Source organism: Euleptes europaea, chromosome 13, assembly GCF_029931775.1.
Source record: "Euleptes europaea isolate rEulEur1 chromosome 13, rEulEur1.hap1, whole genome shotgun sequence".
Lineage (NCBI taxonomy): Eukaryota > Metazoa > Chordata > Lepidosauria > Squamata > Sphaerodactylidae > Euleptes > Euleptes europaea.
This window is the reverse complement of record NC_079324.1, coordinates 51,137,350-51,152,408: the sequence shown is the minus strand read 5'-3', so window position 1 is coordinate 51,152,408 and position 15,059 is coordinate 51,137,350. Positions and strand designations below refer to the sequence as shown.

Here is a 15,059-nt window from a genome sequence, read left to right as displayed (position 1 = left end):
AACATCACCACCTACGGACGATTATCGTTAACAATTTCTACAGCGTAACCAGAGCAATTTAAAGACTTCTTAGCTGCTCTGAACAGGAAACTTCCCAAACGCTTCATTTCCAAGGGCTTCCGCAAGGTGCACTTTAAGAAGTCTCACCTGAACAACTCCTTGCATTGCTTGACAAGCTGCCGCGGCTCCTCCAACTACTTGCCGGCGCCCACTGATTCACACACGTTCAGAGCCAGAATAGGATTTCAGACGGTGATTGCAGCAAACTCTTATGTAATCAGGAACACAGACACATCCCAGGAAAAGATCCAAAGGAACTACTTAAGGGCTGCTGATTGTTGAGAGATCCAGAAAAGGGAGGGACAGCCACGTTCGCATGCACACGCAAGGAGAGACCGGAGGTCGTACAAGCGTGATGTTGGAATTCACATTGGACCGCAACAAAAGGGAATGTGGCGTCCTTCTTCCGCTGCTCAACATAATCATCCTGCTTGCTTCAGTAGGGGATATCATTCTGGTAGTACTGGATCATATCATAGGTTTTACTCCTAAAAAGGAGGGGGATCAGAACAGAGGTATTTCAGAGTTGAATGACCAGGCACATAATCCCACCAACCAGCTCAGTTTAGACACTGTGTCAAACAAGGTGCAGGAAGATTAATTGTTCTGGCATGAAGTCCAGCTGTATCAGACCAAGGCTCATCAAGTCCAGCAGTCTGTTCACACAGTGGCCAACAAGGTGCCTCTAGGAAGCCCACAAACAAGACGACTGCAGCAGAATTTGTCCTGCCTATGTTCCAAAGCACTTAAGATAATAGGCATGCTCCTCCGATCCTGGAGAGAATAGGGATGCATCATGACTAGTATCCAATTTTGTACAAATCTATGGTGAGACCACACTTGGAATACTGTGTACAGTTCTGGTCACCACACCTAAAAAAGGATATTACAGAGCTTGAGAAGGTGCAGAAAAGAGCAACCAAAATGATTAGGGGACTAGAGCAACTGTCCTATGGGGAGCGGTTAAGACGCTTAGGGCTGTTTAGCTTGGAAAGAAGGCGGATGAGGGGAGACATGTTAGAGGTCTATAAAATTATGCATGGTTTGGAGAGAGTGGACAGGGAGAAGTTTTTCTCCCTCTCCCATAATACTAGAACACGGGGTCATCTGCTAAAGCTGGAGGGTGAGAGATTCAAAACAGATAAAAAGAAGTATTTTTTCACACAACACATAGTTAAATTGCGGAACTCCCTGCCCCAGGATGTGGTGATGGCTGCCAGCTTGGAGGGCTTTAAGAGGGGAGTGGACATATTCATGGAGGAGAGGGGTATTCATGGCTGTTAGTTAGAATGGATACTAGTCATGCTGCATACCTATTCTCTCTAGTATCAGAGGAGCGGTTCTATGAAAAAAGCCCACAAGAAAATTGCCCTCAGAAAAAAACTCACGGTCATAAATGCACACAAGAAAAAAAGCCCACATGGAAAAAAGCCCACACAGAAAAACCCCCACGCGGAAAAAAGCCCACACGGAAAAAACCCACACGGAAAAAACCCCACATGGGGAAAAACCCACAAAGAAAAATACTCACATTTGAATACTTAATATTATTTGTTTTGTTTTTAAAAAATTACAGCCATAACATAATTTTTACAACCCATAACATAAATTTCACAACTATTAACATTAACAATTACGTAATAAAAAATAACTAGATCAGAAAGAACCGTATTTTATTATTTCCAAATAATGGAAACCACTATTTGTACTGGTATGATAATACCTCATAATTATTCATTTTTTATTCTTACATTTCACATTAATTTGATTCACACTTCTGTAAAAGTCTCTTTTTTGTTATTTAACTATATAATTTATTCCTTTACAGTGATTATTTGACATGAAATTAAAGCCATTTCACTGTTTTAATATCCCTGCCCGTTCTTTCATTTGACATGAAAATGAAGCTATTTCACTGTTTTTATATCTCTGCCAGCTGTTGAAAACAAACCCGGAATGAATGGGGACCCCCTAGATTAAATGAGGGACCAACATTCAATAATAAATCGAGTAAATAATAATTCAGATATAAATCTTTACTGCAAATTAGCCAATCTCCTTAAGTAAGTTTATCTTCCACCTGCTCATACTCCTGCACAGTATTCAAGGCCCATCAAGTCCAGCAGTCTGTTCACACAGTGGCCAACTAGGTGCCTCTAGGAAGCCCACAAACAAGATGACTGCAGCAGCATTGTCCTGCCTGTGTTCCACAGCACCTAATATAACAGGCATGCTCCTCTGATCCTGGAGAGAATAGGTATGCGACTAGTAGCCATGGATAGCCATACCCTCCATGAACATGTCCACTCCCCTCTTAAAGCCTTCCAAGTTGGCAGCCATCACCACATCCTGGGGCAGGGAGTTCCACAATTTAACTATGAGTTGTGTGAAGACCTGGGAAAAGGCTGATGAGTGGGAAGAAGCAAACCTGTTGCTGAGGAAGCAGTTCTGAATTATCTTGACGATGAAGGTAGCTGCCTCTCGGTCAGTCATGTTGGCGCAGAACCTGTTCCTGTTCAAGGAAAAGGGAAGAGCAGACAAAGACTCAGCTGTTAGTAGAACAACTTTGATTTTTATTACTAACCCAGAGAAATCTTGTCATGTGAAAGTCTGGTTGGCTGTTGCTAATGCCAGGGCTGGATAAATATGTGTTCATATGCCCTGATTTGTTTTCATATGCTGTTGTGAGCCTTTTTGTTTCACTCCCCCACCTTTTTTTGCTATGCTATTGTAATGCTATAGTGATATAGCAATTAGCAATTTAACTACTGGCTGTTTAACCAAGTTTTTGTTGTTTTAAATGGCCCTCAAAAAGCTCTCTGATGGTTTGGAGGGAAAACGGTAGGGGAGAGTGGACGATGGCGGTAAAATGGCATCCACGTGGGCAGGGAAACAAGCACCTTCCTGTCTGCAAGGTGCGTAAACCTGCTCAGAAAGATTGAAGCAAAGGAGGGGAAACCCTGAAAAGCAGACAACTGAAGGATGACGTTGGGTGGATGCTGCGAAAAACACCACTCCTTTCCCTAGATTTAACAGCCATTTGGCTATTCATCTGCCATTTCACACTTTAAAAGGGGGGGGGTGAAGATTAATTTGTTGCCACATCTCTCATGCAATTCACCGATCTACTTGATAGCAGATAACGCAGTATCCGCTTCTCAGAAAGTGTAATCGGCCATATAGAACACCTTGATAGTCTTCAAGTTAATTTTTTTTTAGAAAGCTACCATTCCACCGAGAGAGCCAGCGCTGAGCAGAGCATCCATGGGGATGCAACCTTTTGTGTCATTTTTTGCATTAGATGCTATTTTTGTGTTATTTATGCTTTATATGCCATTTTTATGCAACTGATGGGAAAGAGGCATCAATTTAATGGTAAGAATTCTATTGAAGTTTTTTTTTACTATGGCTGGGGTTGGGCAGGGTTGTGTTCTGTGCAGAAATGGGGATTTTCGAAAACATGCATTCCCCAAATACAGCAAAACCTCTAGTAAATGTCTACACATGAACACACATGAAGCTGCCTCCTACTGAATCAGACCCTTGGTCCATCAAAGTCAGTATTGTCTACTCAGACCAGCAGCAGCTCTCCCAGGGTCTCAGGCAGGGGTCTTTCACATCACCTACTAGCCTGGTCTCTTTAACTGGAGATGCCGGGGGATTGAACCTGGGGCCTTCTGCATGCCAAGCAGATGCTCTACCACTGAGCTACAGTCCCATCTAGCAGTCTCAGGGACCAGCAACTTGTGGGGCACCACCAGAGGCCAAGGGCTTTAGTCTGCTAAGCATGTTTGGCTTCCGATCAGCGATCAGGGTGGGAGACCTCTGCTAGTGCAAATGTGAGGATACACATAATAAAATGAATAAATAAAATATAGCAATCTTGTTTCTCCACCACAATAAAAAAATATGTGCGACTTACTTTAATAGTTTGATTGTCTGCCCTCGGAAACAGGGCAGCCCCGTGTCAAGCATCAATGTGACCAGAGAGACCACTGCATCCATATAAGGCCTGCAGAAGGAGAGAAGAAGAGTTTTCAGACTTCTCCAGCTACCAAAAACAAAGAGAGAGAGAGAGAATAAAAACAGAGGAACTCAGTTGGGAATGGATCACACCTTATTACGGTAATTAAATCTACGCAGTGTAATCCTCTTCCATTTGCTGATGAAGCTGTGCTGCCGTCCACAATCTGTCACTCTAACGAAATTACTGCGACAAAAGGCAATTCCACTCCACTGAGCTTGGCAGCTACCACGCTAACCCCCCCCCTCCACACCCACACTGTAGATGCAGGAATGGTATATTGAAAATTGGTTAGGGAAGGATGCTAGGAAACTGTATTTCGGAAACCGAAGGTTGCACCACGCTTTTGTTTTTTTAAAGTGTACCTAACAATGCAAAGTGTGAGTGGGGATAACTAGCAGAAGTTCCACGTGGAATGCACACTCAGACAAACCCAGGTCTGCTGCCAGCGAATGTATGAAATAGAGCTAGCGTGCCCATGATCCTGCATGACAGCCAGCGTGGTGCGAGGGCTTGGAGCGGTGGACTCTGATCTGGAGAACCGGGTTTGATTCCCCACTCCTCCTCCACATGAGTAGCAGAGGCTAATCTGGTAAACTGGATTTGTTTCCCCACTCCTACACATGAAGCCAGCTGGGTGACCTTGGGCTAGTCACAGCTCTCTCAGCCCCACCTACCTCACAGAGTATCTGTTGTGGGGAGGGGAAGGGAAGGTGATTGTGAGCCGGTCTGAGTCTCCCTTAAGTGGTAGAGAAAGTCGGCATATAAAAACCAACTCTTCTTCTACTCCCACTTATGCACGTTTGCTCTTCAACCCCAAGAAAGTAAAGAATTCCAGGGCTCCACGTGCCCCTCTGCCCACACTGATTCAGAATTTACTTTTTAACCCACATTGCTTTTAAATTGGATGTTAGTAGCACATAGGCATATCTGTAACTTGGGAACAGCTACATGGGTGATTTCAGTGGCAGGGCGTCAAAGAGACACATTTGCAGGAGGGCAAAAATACGCAGTTCTTGGTCCTTGGTGCAGAAGTTCAAGATCAAATCCATCAGTACTTCTGCCCTCACCTGACCGCAAGGTACCCCCTGACACACATCTCCATGAACCACTTGAATGGCGTCGCCTCCATTTTCCCTCCCATGATCATCACCATCTCATCGGTCAGTTTGATGTCCGGCTCCCAACCCAGATTTCCACCAGGCGAACTCTCAAACATGAAACCAAAATCTGTGTCAGAAAAACAGAGCAAGAAAGAGAGAGATTGACAGATGGCGGTTGGTTTCCAGTCACTAAGAAACGGCTGCTGCAACAACATCTAAAACATTATTGTAATTATCTTTTTTAAAAAATGACTGAGATTTGGTGGTACCCTGTATGCACTTTGGAACTTGGAAGAAGAGTGCAGAAATAAATAAAACAAGGTTGTTTGAGCGGTCTTCCCCAATAAATGGTCTGTGGAGCAAACTTACATGCAAAAAATATGCACTGAGGCCTTGATTTCTTAAAATGAAAAGCAGCCTCAGGAGGCTGCAAACTTGAGTGAAGGAGCAGAGTATATAAGTACACGCACCCACATTTGACTCTTTCCTTGCTAGCTTATTTTTCCACTCAAGGAGGGAAAACCTTGCTAGCAATAAGGCAGACAGAACAGCCTTGCTTAACAGCCTTTGCTTAACAGCCTTTGCTTAACAGCCTTGAGGTAGAAAGCAGACTGAAGTAATTGCTCTATGTTGCAAGTTTCCAGGGTTATAAACACAGCACAAATATTTCTTTTATCAGGAGGTCCATGCCCCCTCTAAAGGTGGAAAGGGGAAAACAGTGGTCACGTGTCTGGAGAGCACCACATCTCAGCTACAACCATCAGAAACACGACATAGCAGAAGGCAAGAAACAACGGAACTAACCAATATGGATGAGATGCCCGTGTTTGTCCAGCATGATGTTGCCATTGTGCCGGTCTTTAATCTGCAGCAAGAACAGCAGGAGGCTATAGGCAGCCATGCTGCGGATGAAGTTGTAGCGAGCCTGTACGGATGAGGCAATGCTGAGAGTTTCAGACGGAGTGATAACAGCGGCGGTTAAAGAAAGCAACTGAGGAACTGGGTCGGGGGAGTAGCAAAGGAGGCCAGAAGAAAATCGAGCATCCCAAACAGTAAGCGAAGCTGAGCTGGGAAGTGCCTGTTCCCTTGTCTGATACAGGATGACTCAAGACCGTGGGTTATCTTGGCAGGAGACAGCAGAGGCTCTTCCACTGAGCCACAGCCTCTCCCCAATACAGCACAAGTTGAGCAAACATATTAATTCTTGAGATTGACAATACTGATGGATTCAGACATCCAACTCAGTAGGGTTGCAATAGACATGTAACCTGGGAGAGGGGGTCATTACCAACAGAAGCCTGGATAGCCAAAGCCGGACTACAGATCTGGGTGGCATACCTTTTGGAACGCCAGGGTGGATTCATCTCCATATTGCCTTGTAAAGTAGTCATACATCCCAAAGTCTGTCTGTCTACCCAGCTGGTCGCGGGAGGTGCAATCAGGAATGCATTCAATAACACCACACTTGAAGAGGGAAAGAGAAAATAAATAAATAATAATAATAGTCCCCACGTCAATTTCCTACGGCAGCTGTCTATGATGTCCGGGATCCAAAGAACTATTTACAGTCTGATCCTATGTGCATTTACTCCAAATCGAAAAGTGCACATCACTGAAACTTTCGGTACACCTGAAGGATTTGGACTAATCCAGCTGAATTTTCCTTTTCGTCCTTTAGCAGCTCACCCTCAGCTGTATCAGTTTCAAAAGCCACTTATCTTGTGGCAAGAGGTAGGCAACAATATGAGAAAAAAGGTTCTCCTTGGAACTAGAGCTACTGTTTTATGGATGTTGGCCAAGTGTTTTCATGTCCCAAAACTGTGTGCACAAAATTTCCCAATTTTCAGTTTAACTACTTACAGAGGGGAGACATGAATGCATGAAGGTGGGGTGTAAATGTAGAAAAGAGAGGGGTCTTACTGCAAAAAGAACAATGGAATTCTGACACAGGATGGTGGGCGCAACCACAAAATGGCAACCATGGGAGGCGGAACCACTGACAAAATGGCTGCTGCAAGGGGCAGAGCCACGCACTAAGGAAGCCCAAGTCCAGAGTACACTGGGAAAGAGGCGTGAAAGAGAGAGGAAAACCAACACTGTGGTGGCCGCTGCTGCTGAAACAGCGTTATTTTAATGTGCACAGTCAATCAAATCGCCAATGGCCAATCAGACGCCCTGCTGGGTAGAAGCCCCACCCATTTTCTAAAAACACTTGGTGGGCACCAGAAAAAGAGTCAGCAGACGTCATGGTGCCCACTGGCACCGCATTGGCAACCCCCTACCCTAAAGAATAATGTTTATAATACGTTCCTGTGGGACTTTAAAAAAACAAAGAAGATCCATATGGGCTTCATAGAAGACATCATTTCTGACTGCATGAAATCCGGACTTACTACTTGAGCAAGTTGCGCAGCAAATACTCACCCCTGGAGCTGTGGCCACTACTCTGTAGGGAAACACATAGAGGTCCAGTCCTACTAGTTGAAATATGTTCTTGAAAAGATCGATGATTTGCAAGGCCAGCATGTCCTGTCCAGCAATAAATGACACATCAGAAGAATTACACCCATGTGCAGCTGAAAGGATGCATACACACATGCATGCATGTACATAGAAGAAGAAAAAGAGTTGGTTTTTATATGCTGACTTTCTCTACCACTTAAGGAAGAATCAAACCGGCTTACACTCACCTTCCCCTCCCCCTCCCCACAACAGACACCCTGTGAGGTAGGTGAGGCTGAGAGAGTGTGACTAGCCCAAGGTCACCCAGCTGGCTTCATGTGTAGGAGTGGGGAAACCAACCCGGTTCACCAGATTAGCGTCTGCTGCTCATGTAGAAGAGTGGAGAATCAAACCTGGTCAGAGCCCACTGCTCCAAACTACTGTTCTTAACCACTACAGCACGCTGGTTTTCGCTGGCACTACACATACCCACCCTCTACTTAAAATTCTGCAATGACTTTGCAATATTGTCAACGTAATTGTTTTGTTTATTCAGTCTACTTTGACTCAATCTTTGCAACGTGCTGATCACTCTAATAGGGTGCAGGCAGAACACCCGAGGTAATTAGCCGGATTAAAATCAATGATGCAAATTAGATTAATGAAGCAAATGATTTGCAGTGATGCAAATTGGAAAACGAAACAAGGGCTAGATAGAATGCCTCTAATTACACAGGATTTCTCTCTTTCCACTTTCAACATGTAGTTAACCCTTAGCCTGATCAACAAATCAGAATCTGGAAAAAAAAAACTAAGAAATTAACAGGATAAGGTTTCATGCAATTGTCACATATTAAACAGAACAACAACAAAGGCAGCAGTTGAGGAAGTCAGTTTCATCCAAGACCAATATTGTAAGACGGATAAGCTACAAGAAGACTTGCCAACTTTGGAATGAGTCCACTTTATTCAACCCAGCGTCAATGCAGGAAGAACTGCAAAGGCGAAGGCACAGCAAGCTTCCTCTCCAAGTTTGTTAGAATGAATGCATTATGATTACTGCCAGGGATCAATCGCTAAGGCAGACTCATACTCATATCGTACCTGTCTGCAGTCGTCACCCACTTTAAAAATAGCCGCCTGCCAGCAAACCTTCTTGCTTTCCACCCCATCTTCTCCGCTTTCATCTATGGAGTCAGAACGACAACGGAGACCTAGAAAAAGAAAAAAAACAAACAAACCTCAGACGTAGAGGCACTCTAAATAATGGCAGTTGTGCTGCATCATCGTTCCTCGGTTATGCTGAAAATAATTCAGTAAATAAAAAGAACAATAGTTCTTAACAATATTCCTTGCCCTTCAGCTTGGCTTGCTAAATACGGTATCCAACTACAAAGGGGAAAATCCCAGGAAATTCTGATGAAAATATAATGCTTGAATGAATAGCATCAATAGCGAGATACCGAACTAACCTTCTTTTTCAAGTTCACTGACTCCACACCTCTTCACCTTGAACTTGGCCAAGTAGGGGGCTTTTGCAGCACTGGAAGGATAAAGAAGAGTTTGAAGTAATCAATAAAGTACAATTTACACATGGATATAAAAAGAGTTCCTCTGGATTAGACCAAGAAGGTTTAGTCCAGGAATCTGTTTTCATGGTGGCTAGGCTAACCAGGTATCACCCTAACCTGGATAACCCAGGCTAGCCTGATCTCGTCAGATCTCAGAAGCTATGCAGGATCGACCCTGGCAAGTATTTGGATGGGAGACCTCCAAGGAATACCAGGGTTGTGACGCAGAGGCAGGCAATGGCAAACCCCGCCTCTGAATGTCTCTTGCCTTGAAAACCCCACTAGGGGTTGCGGTAAGTCAAACGTGACTTGACGACAACCCCCAACCAAATATCCCAGAAGGCACTGCAGGAACACAGAGGCCGAAGCCCACCCCTCACATTGCTGTTCTCCGACAACCGGCATTCAGAGATACGTTGCTTCTGAACACAGAGATCTAATTTAGCCCATCACGGATATGAGCCGTTCTCAGTGAATTGAGGTGAGTTACAATACAAGACCAACTTACCTTTGCATGGGCGTTCCTGACTTGTAGTCAATGTCCAAAACAATGGCTTCAGGATTGCTAGGCAAATAACAACCTATTTGAGAGGGAGAGAGCTGTTTGATCAAATGCATGAAGTTGCCAAGCTAGTATGGGGACAAAATGCCCCACAAGTAATTGCTCATGACAGTTTTACAAAAACCAGCCCAGGAATTAGAATCTGATGTAATGTAACTACCACATGCAGATTCCTGACTGCAAGTTTTTCGGTCCTGTTTTCAACACAGCTGCCCACCTGACACAAACTACAGCCCAGTAACCTTCCCCCATGGCTACCAACATATTTCACCCTTTCTCCCTTATCTTCACTTCCACTTCTTAAATTTATTTTCACTAACATACAGTCTGAAGAAGCGTTCCGCAGAGCTCAAAAGATGGCCCTACTACTTTGTGACAATGCTACCTGCAATGCTCAAATGTTAACGATTCAGGCTTCTTACCGGGCTGAACTTTCACCTCAGACAAGGCACTCAAACAGGCCTTCTTTCTTTCTTCACCTTTAGGGTAAGGCCTATGAAGAATAAGAGACTTTTGTTTTAAAAAACGGAATGGTTAAATCAGCCACATCAGCAGTGCATTTAATACAACCTGTCACAGCAGGGGGACAGCAAAGCGTTAATACGATACCACGCCTGAGATGTCTGAACGTATTTTGGCTTTGGCCAGCTGTCAGTAATACTGCTGTTTTTACAAGGGTCCTTTTCTTTGGCTTATTCGTACCCTTTTCACCAAACCCGCTTCACATTCTGCAGAAATCCCAAGCAAGACAGATTTCCTATTGGTATAAATAATTAATATACCCATGGCCCAAGCATCATTTCTCTGGGACGGGTTATAAACTCGTAACAGCCCCCCTCCTCCAGTATCTTCAGCTAAAATTTCATAAATCAAGTAAAATACAAAAGTTTCTATTTTGTTTCTGAAATGACACGTAGATCCTCTCATAGTAACGGACTAGAAAAATCGGGCTGCACGCCCCCTTCTTGAACCCTGGGAGTCCCTCGTTGCCCCGTGCTTGTGTCTTGAATGGACCCATTAGTTTCAGTTTCAGATTTATTGATACAGCATTAGCCAGTAAAAACATGTGTCATTTATACTAAAGGTAAAAAATTTCAGTTCAACCAAAAAACATTCCTAATTAAAATTTCCAAAATAATTTATAATAGACTAAAATTGACCAAATTATGATTTATCTAAATGCAGTTGCCCAACATTAGTGGTCGAACTTTATATGCTATTGCACAAAATATGGCTACCTGTTTTGCCACCTGGGCATTCCCTTCCCAGCGGAGCCTTAATTCTCCCTTCATCTGAGCTGACTGCGATTTGGCTGAGCACGGGAATGATTAGCTTACAACGAATGGACCCGTTATGTTTAGTTTATTCGATTTGTATCCCATCCTTTCCAGACTACAGTCAGGCTCAGGGCCGCTGTAATTATAAATAAATTATAATTACTATCTTATTAATTTAAAACCCAGTTGATGTCCTTAATATCAATTTTAGTGATGGGGACAACCAGTCAGAGAGAGGGAGGAGAGAAAGGAAAAGGAAATAGAACCAAAAATACCGAAAACGCTGAAAGAACAGAACTAAAGATATGGTAGGGGTAAGGAGGCCAGCTGCGATAACATGTGATAACTTCACGATGGGTAGCCATGTTAGTCTGTCACTAGCAGTAGAAAAGCTGTGAGCTTTCGTGAGTCACAGCTCACTTCTTCAGAAAGCTCATACCCTGCCAGAAACTGTGTTAGTCTTTAAGGTGCTACTGGACTCCTACTCTTTTCTACTACTTGTGATAACAAGTGTTTCTAAACACGTTTATTCTGATTTAACACTTCAAAACATTTTTTTTTTTTACACAGACGCCTAAAAACCAATGAGTTGGATCTAGTGATCTATTTGCACAGGGATTGCACATCATCCCTGCTTCCCCCTCCTCCTAGCACTTCCTTCTGACTACTAGGGATGTTAAGAAAGCAACCATTTCAACTATCAAAAATGTTACGGTTTCAACACTAACGAGCTCACAATCTAGCAGACATTCTTGGCCTTCACACGCCGGCTCTGCTACTGATTCTTGTTAAGAAAAGTTAACATGCTCCAGCGTCAGTCTCGTGCACATTAACCGTAAGACCAGCACTGGAAAACACACATTCTACAGGCACAGATGATCCTGGAACGCACAGGTAGGCCCTCGCCAGTTTGCCAAGCCTTGGAAAATGTGTAAACATTTGCAGCAATACATAAATGGTAAAAAAAAAAATCCTTATTGATTAATCACTTAAACATTTAATGTTTTCTATTCCTACTTCCAACCATGGGAAACCCTGGGCTCACATGGAGTAACAGCCACAGGGATCAGTGGGCTGCAGTGAGGAGAGGGAAGAAGGGTTGGTTTTTATATGCTGACTTTCTCTACCACTTAAGGAAGAATCAAACTGGCTTACAATCACCTTCCCTCCCTCCCCTCCCCACAACAGACACCCTGTGAGGTAGGTGGGGCTGAGAGAGTGTGACTAGCCCAAGGTCACCCAACAGGCTTCATGTGTGTAGAAGTAGGGGAAACAAATCCAGTTCATCAGATCAGCCTCCGCCACTCATGTGGAGGAGTGGGGAATCAAATCCAATTCTCCAGATCAGAGTCCACCGCTCCAAACCACTACTCTTAATCACTACACCACGCTGGGAAGGAGGCAAAAACCACCCTCTCTTCCATCAGCAGAGTCATCCCCTTCCCCCTCCTCACTGAAGCCCACCTACCCATGTGGAGTCCACGACCCTCAGAATCAATTTTCCTGGGGTTGGAAATGGCTGCTGGGAGGGGAAAGTGGGGAAGATCTGCGACTGTCAGGGCCTTTTGTGAGCGATTACTGTATCTCACCGCAGGCATAAAATGGCCCTGGGAGACTCCGCACACTGTGCATGAGGTCTTGGGGTTCATGCCCAATGTCAACAGTAAACAGCCAGCGGTTCAGAACGCCACTTTTAATCAGTTATTTTGAGCTCAGAGAATAAACTCTCAAGATGAACTGCAGGAGATTTCCGGCTGCATGATCAATGAAAGGTTATTCTTGGCTGAGAGTCTATTTAGAGGGGGGATTAAGATAAAGAGCAGCCTTATCAAGCTCTTTTGCTTGCTCAAACAATCAGCTAAGACACAAAAACCTGCGAGGGAGAAGAATCAATGGCCCAAGTTAAACATATTAGGCAGCAAATCTTAGGAGCAAGTCAACTGGAGACCTTTATTCATCATGTAGATACAAGACTGCGAATGAAGTCTCCACAGCTAATGGTGTAGCTGTCTGTTGGCACAAGCAAGCATCATGATTTGAAAGCGCAATCATTGTGCCTGCATATGTACCAACGTTTTCTGCAATCTGACGAACGCTTAAATGGAAACAGACACTACAGAATTCAGCGAGACTTATTACTAAGGTTTGGGGGAAGCACATAGTTTATACTTTAACAGCTGTCCTTTGGTGAAAGGCAACACAGCTCAGCAAGAAAAAAAAATCTGCATCTTTATATTACATCCTAGAGGCGCATAATGCTGAATCCAAAATCAGTAGCTTTATTTTCCCCCAGCTTTTGTCATTTTTACTTATTTATTTGCATACTTTTTCTTTAATTATATTAACAATGTCTCCACTATTTAAATCAAATCCAACCAGCCTGCTAGTATCAGTATTTATTATCATTTATTATCTACCACCTAAGGGAGACTCAAACCGGCTTACAATCACCTTCCCTTCCTTTCCCCACAACAGACACCCTGTGAAGTAGGTGGGTCACCAAGCTGGCTTCGTGTGTAGGAGTGAGGAAACAAATCCAGTTCACCAGATTAGCCTCAACTGCTCATGTGGAAGAGTGGGGAATCAACCCCAGTTCTCCAGATCAGAGTCCACCGCTCCAAACCACCGCTCTTAACCACTGCACCATGTTAAATTAATAGCTGCAATGGACGTGCTGCCATAGGGCCAAGGGGCAAAATCTGCCATGACCAGAGGTCTGCTTGTGCAAAAAGAACAATCACATTGCCTTCCTTCTCCCCACTACAGCCACACGACCAGTGCAGCTATTAATACACACAAGTGTCTGAATCCAGGGAATAAACTTCCCTGGGATCAGAAATGGCTCCAGGGAGGGAAGGGAGGGGTAGGAAGACCTCTAACCATCAGTGCTTCCTGCTGGCGGTTTGCAGGATCCAAACTGATGGCAGGAAGACCCTCCGGTGTTCTCTTTTTGCATATTGTGTAGAAAAGAATAGTTCAGGAGGGTGTTTTTACAACGATGGGATATTGCAGTGTTTGTTTTATGTCTGACGAGAGATAATTGTATTTATTATGGTTTTAAGTTTTTTTTTTAAACCACCTTCGGTTCAGTGGAGAAAGGCAGATTAGAAAGGCTGTAGATAAAAGAAATTCAACAACAGACTAAAATGTATAAAATACCACCCATCCTGATGGCATATGACCGTTGACCTCAATCTGCAAAATTTGGACTTTTAAAAGCAAAGCCTATTGAAGTCACCGGGAAAACTGCCTGGATTTTGAAAATATACAAACAGTGGGATTATTCATTTCAAAACGCGTAGGATGTGCTTTCCTGGAAAAAAAAGTTGGTATGTTATATTTGTATGTGAAGCTGCTGCCACCCTCTGGCCAACTTAAAAATGAATCAATACAGCTGCTTTATGTTTTGCTAACATATCCAGAAAGAACAGGAGGAGTTATTTCATATGTGTGGGGGAAAGAATTGTTTATGTGTAAATATGTGTTAAAACGTTTGGTAAAGCATCAAATCACAGAGTCACAGGAGATGGACCCATGGTTACTAATAATATTTCATATAGATTTCATATAGATTTTATAGAAAATGTGTGAACCAAAGTATATAGACCCAACTCCCAGATAATAACTGGCAGAAGAGTTGGTTTTTAGACCCCGCTTTTCACTACCTTCAGGAGTCTCCAAAGTGGCTTACAATCACATTCCCTTCCTCTCCCCACAACAAGTCACTTTGTGAGCTAGGTGGGACTGAAAGAGTTCTGAGTGAACTGTGATTGGCCCAAGGTCACCCAGAGGGCTTCATGTGGAGTGGGGAATTGAACCTAGTTCTCCAGCTTAGAGTCTGCCGCTCTTCAATACCGAGTCCGCCGCTCTTCAATACCATATCATATTGACTCTCATGGTGGCAGAATAGTTTACTGACGGTAAATGTGTTCTCTCGTGCATCCGGCACTTTCTCCCCTGCCCTTCTTCCAAAGTGCTCAAGGTGTCAGACATCTAGCTTCCCCTCCCTCTCCAAATCTT

General features: G+C 43.8%; 1 protein-coding gene across 2 annotated transcripts in view; it reads right to left on the bottom strand.

The window, feature by feature from the left end:
• Positions 1-204: 204 nt before the first annotated feature.
• Positions 205-15,059, bottom strand: part of PI4KA (phosphatidylinositol 4-kinase alpha) — a 98,098-nt gene continuing 83,243 nt past the window's right edge. For both annotated transcript variants that reach the window (XM_056859776.1, XM_056859777.1), the window contains exons 45-55: positions 10,185-10,255; positions 9,709-9,781; positions 9,102-9,172; positions 8,734-8,843; positions 7,612-7,716; positions 6,526-6,651; positions 5,992-6,112; positions 5,155-5,314; positions 3,983-4,072; positions 2,489-2,572; positions 205-548 (exon numbers count right to left, since the gene is read on the bottom strand). In XM_056859776.1, the coding sequence (XP_056715754.1) occupies positions 497-548; positions 2,489-2,572; positions 3,983-4,072; positions 5,155-5,314; positions 5,992-6,112; positions 6,526-6,651; positions 7,612-7,716; positions 8,734-8,843; positions 9,102-9,172; positions 9,709-9,781; positions 10,185-10,255 (1,063 nt within the window). In that variant the 3' untranslated portion in view covers positions 205-496. The remainder of the gene's footprint in view (positions 549-2,488; positions 2,573-3,982; positions 4,073-5,154; positions 5,315-5,991; positions 6,113-6,525; positions 6,652-7,611; positions 7,717-8,733; positions 8,844-9,101; positions 9,173-9,708; positions 9,782-10,184; positions 10,256-15,059) is intronic.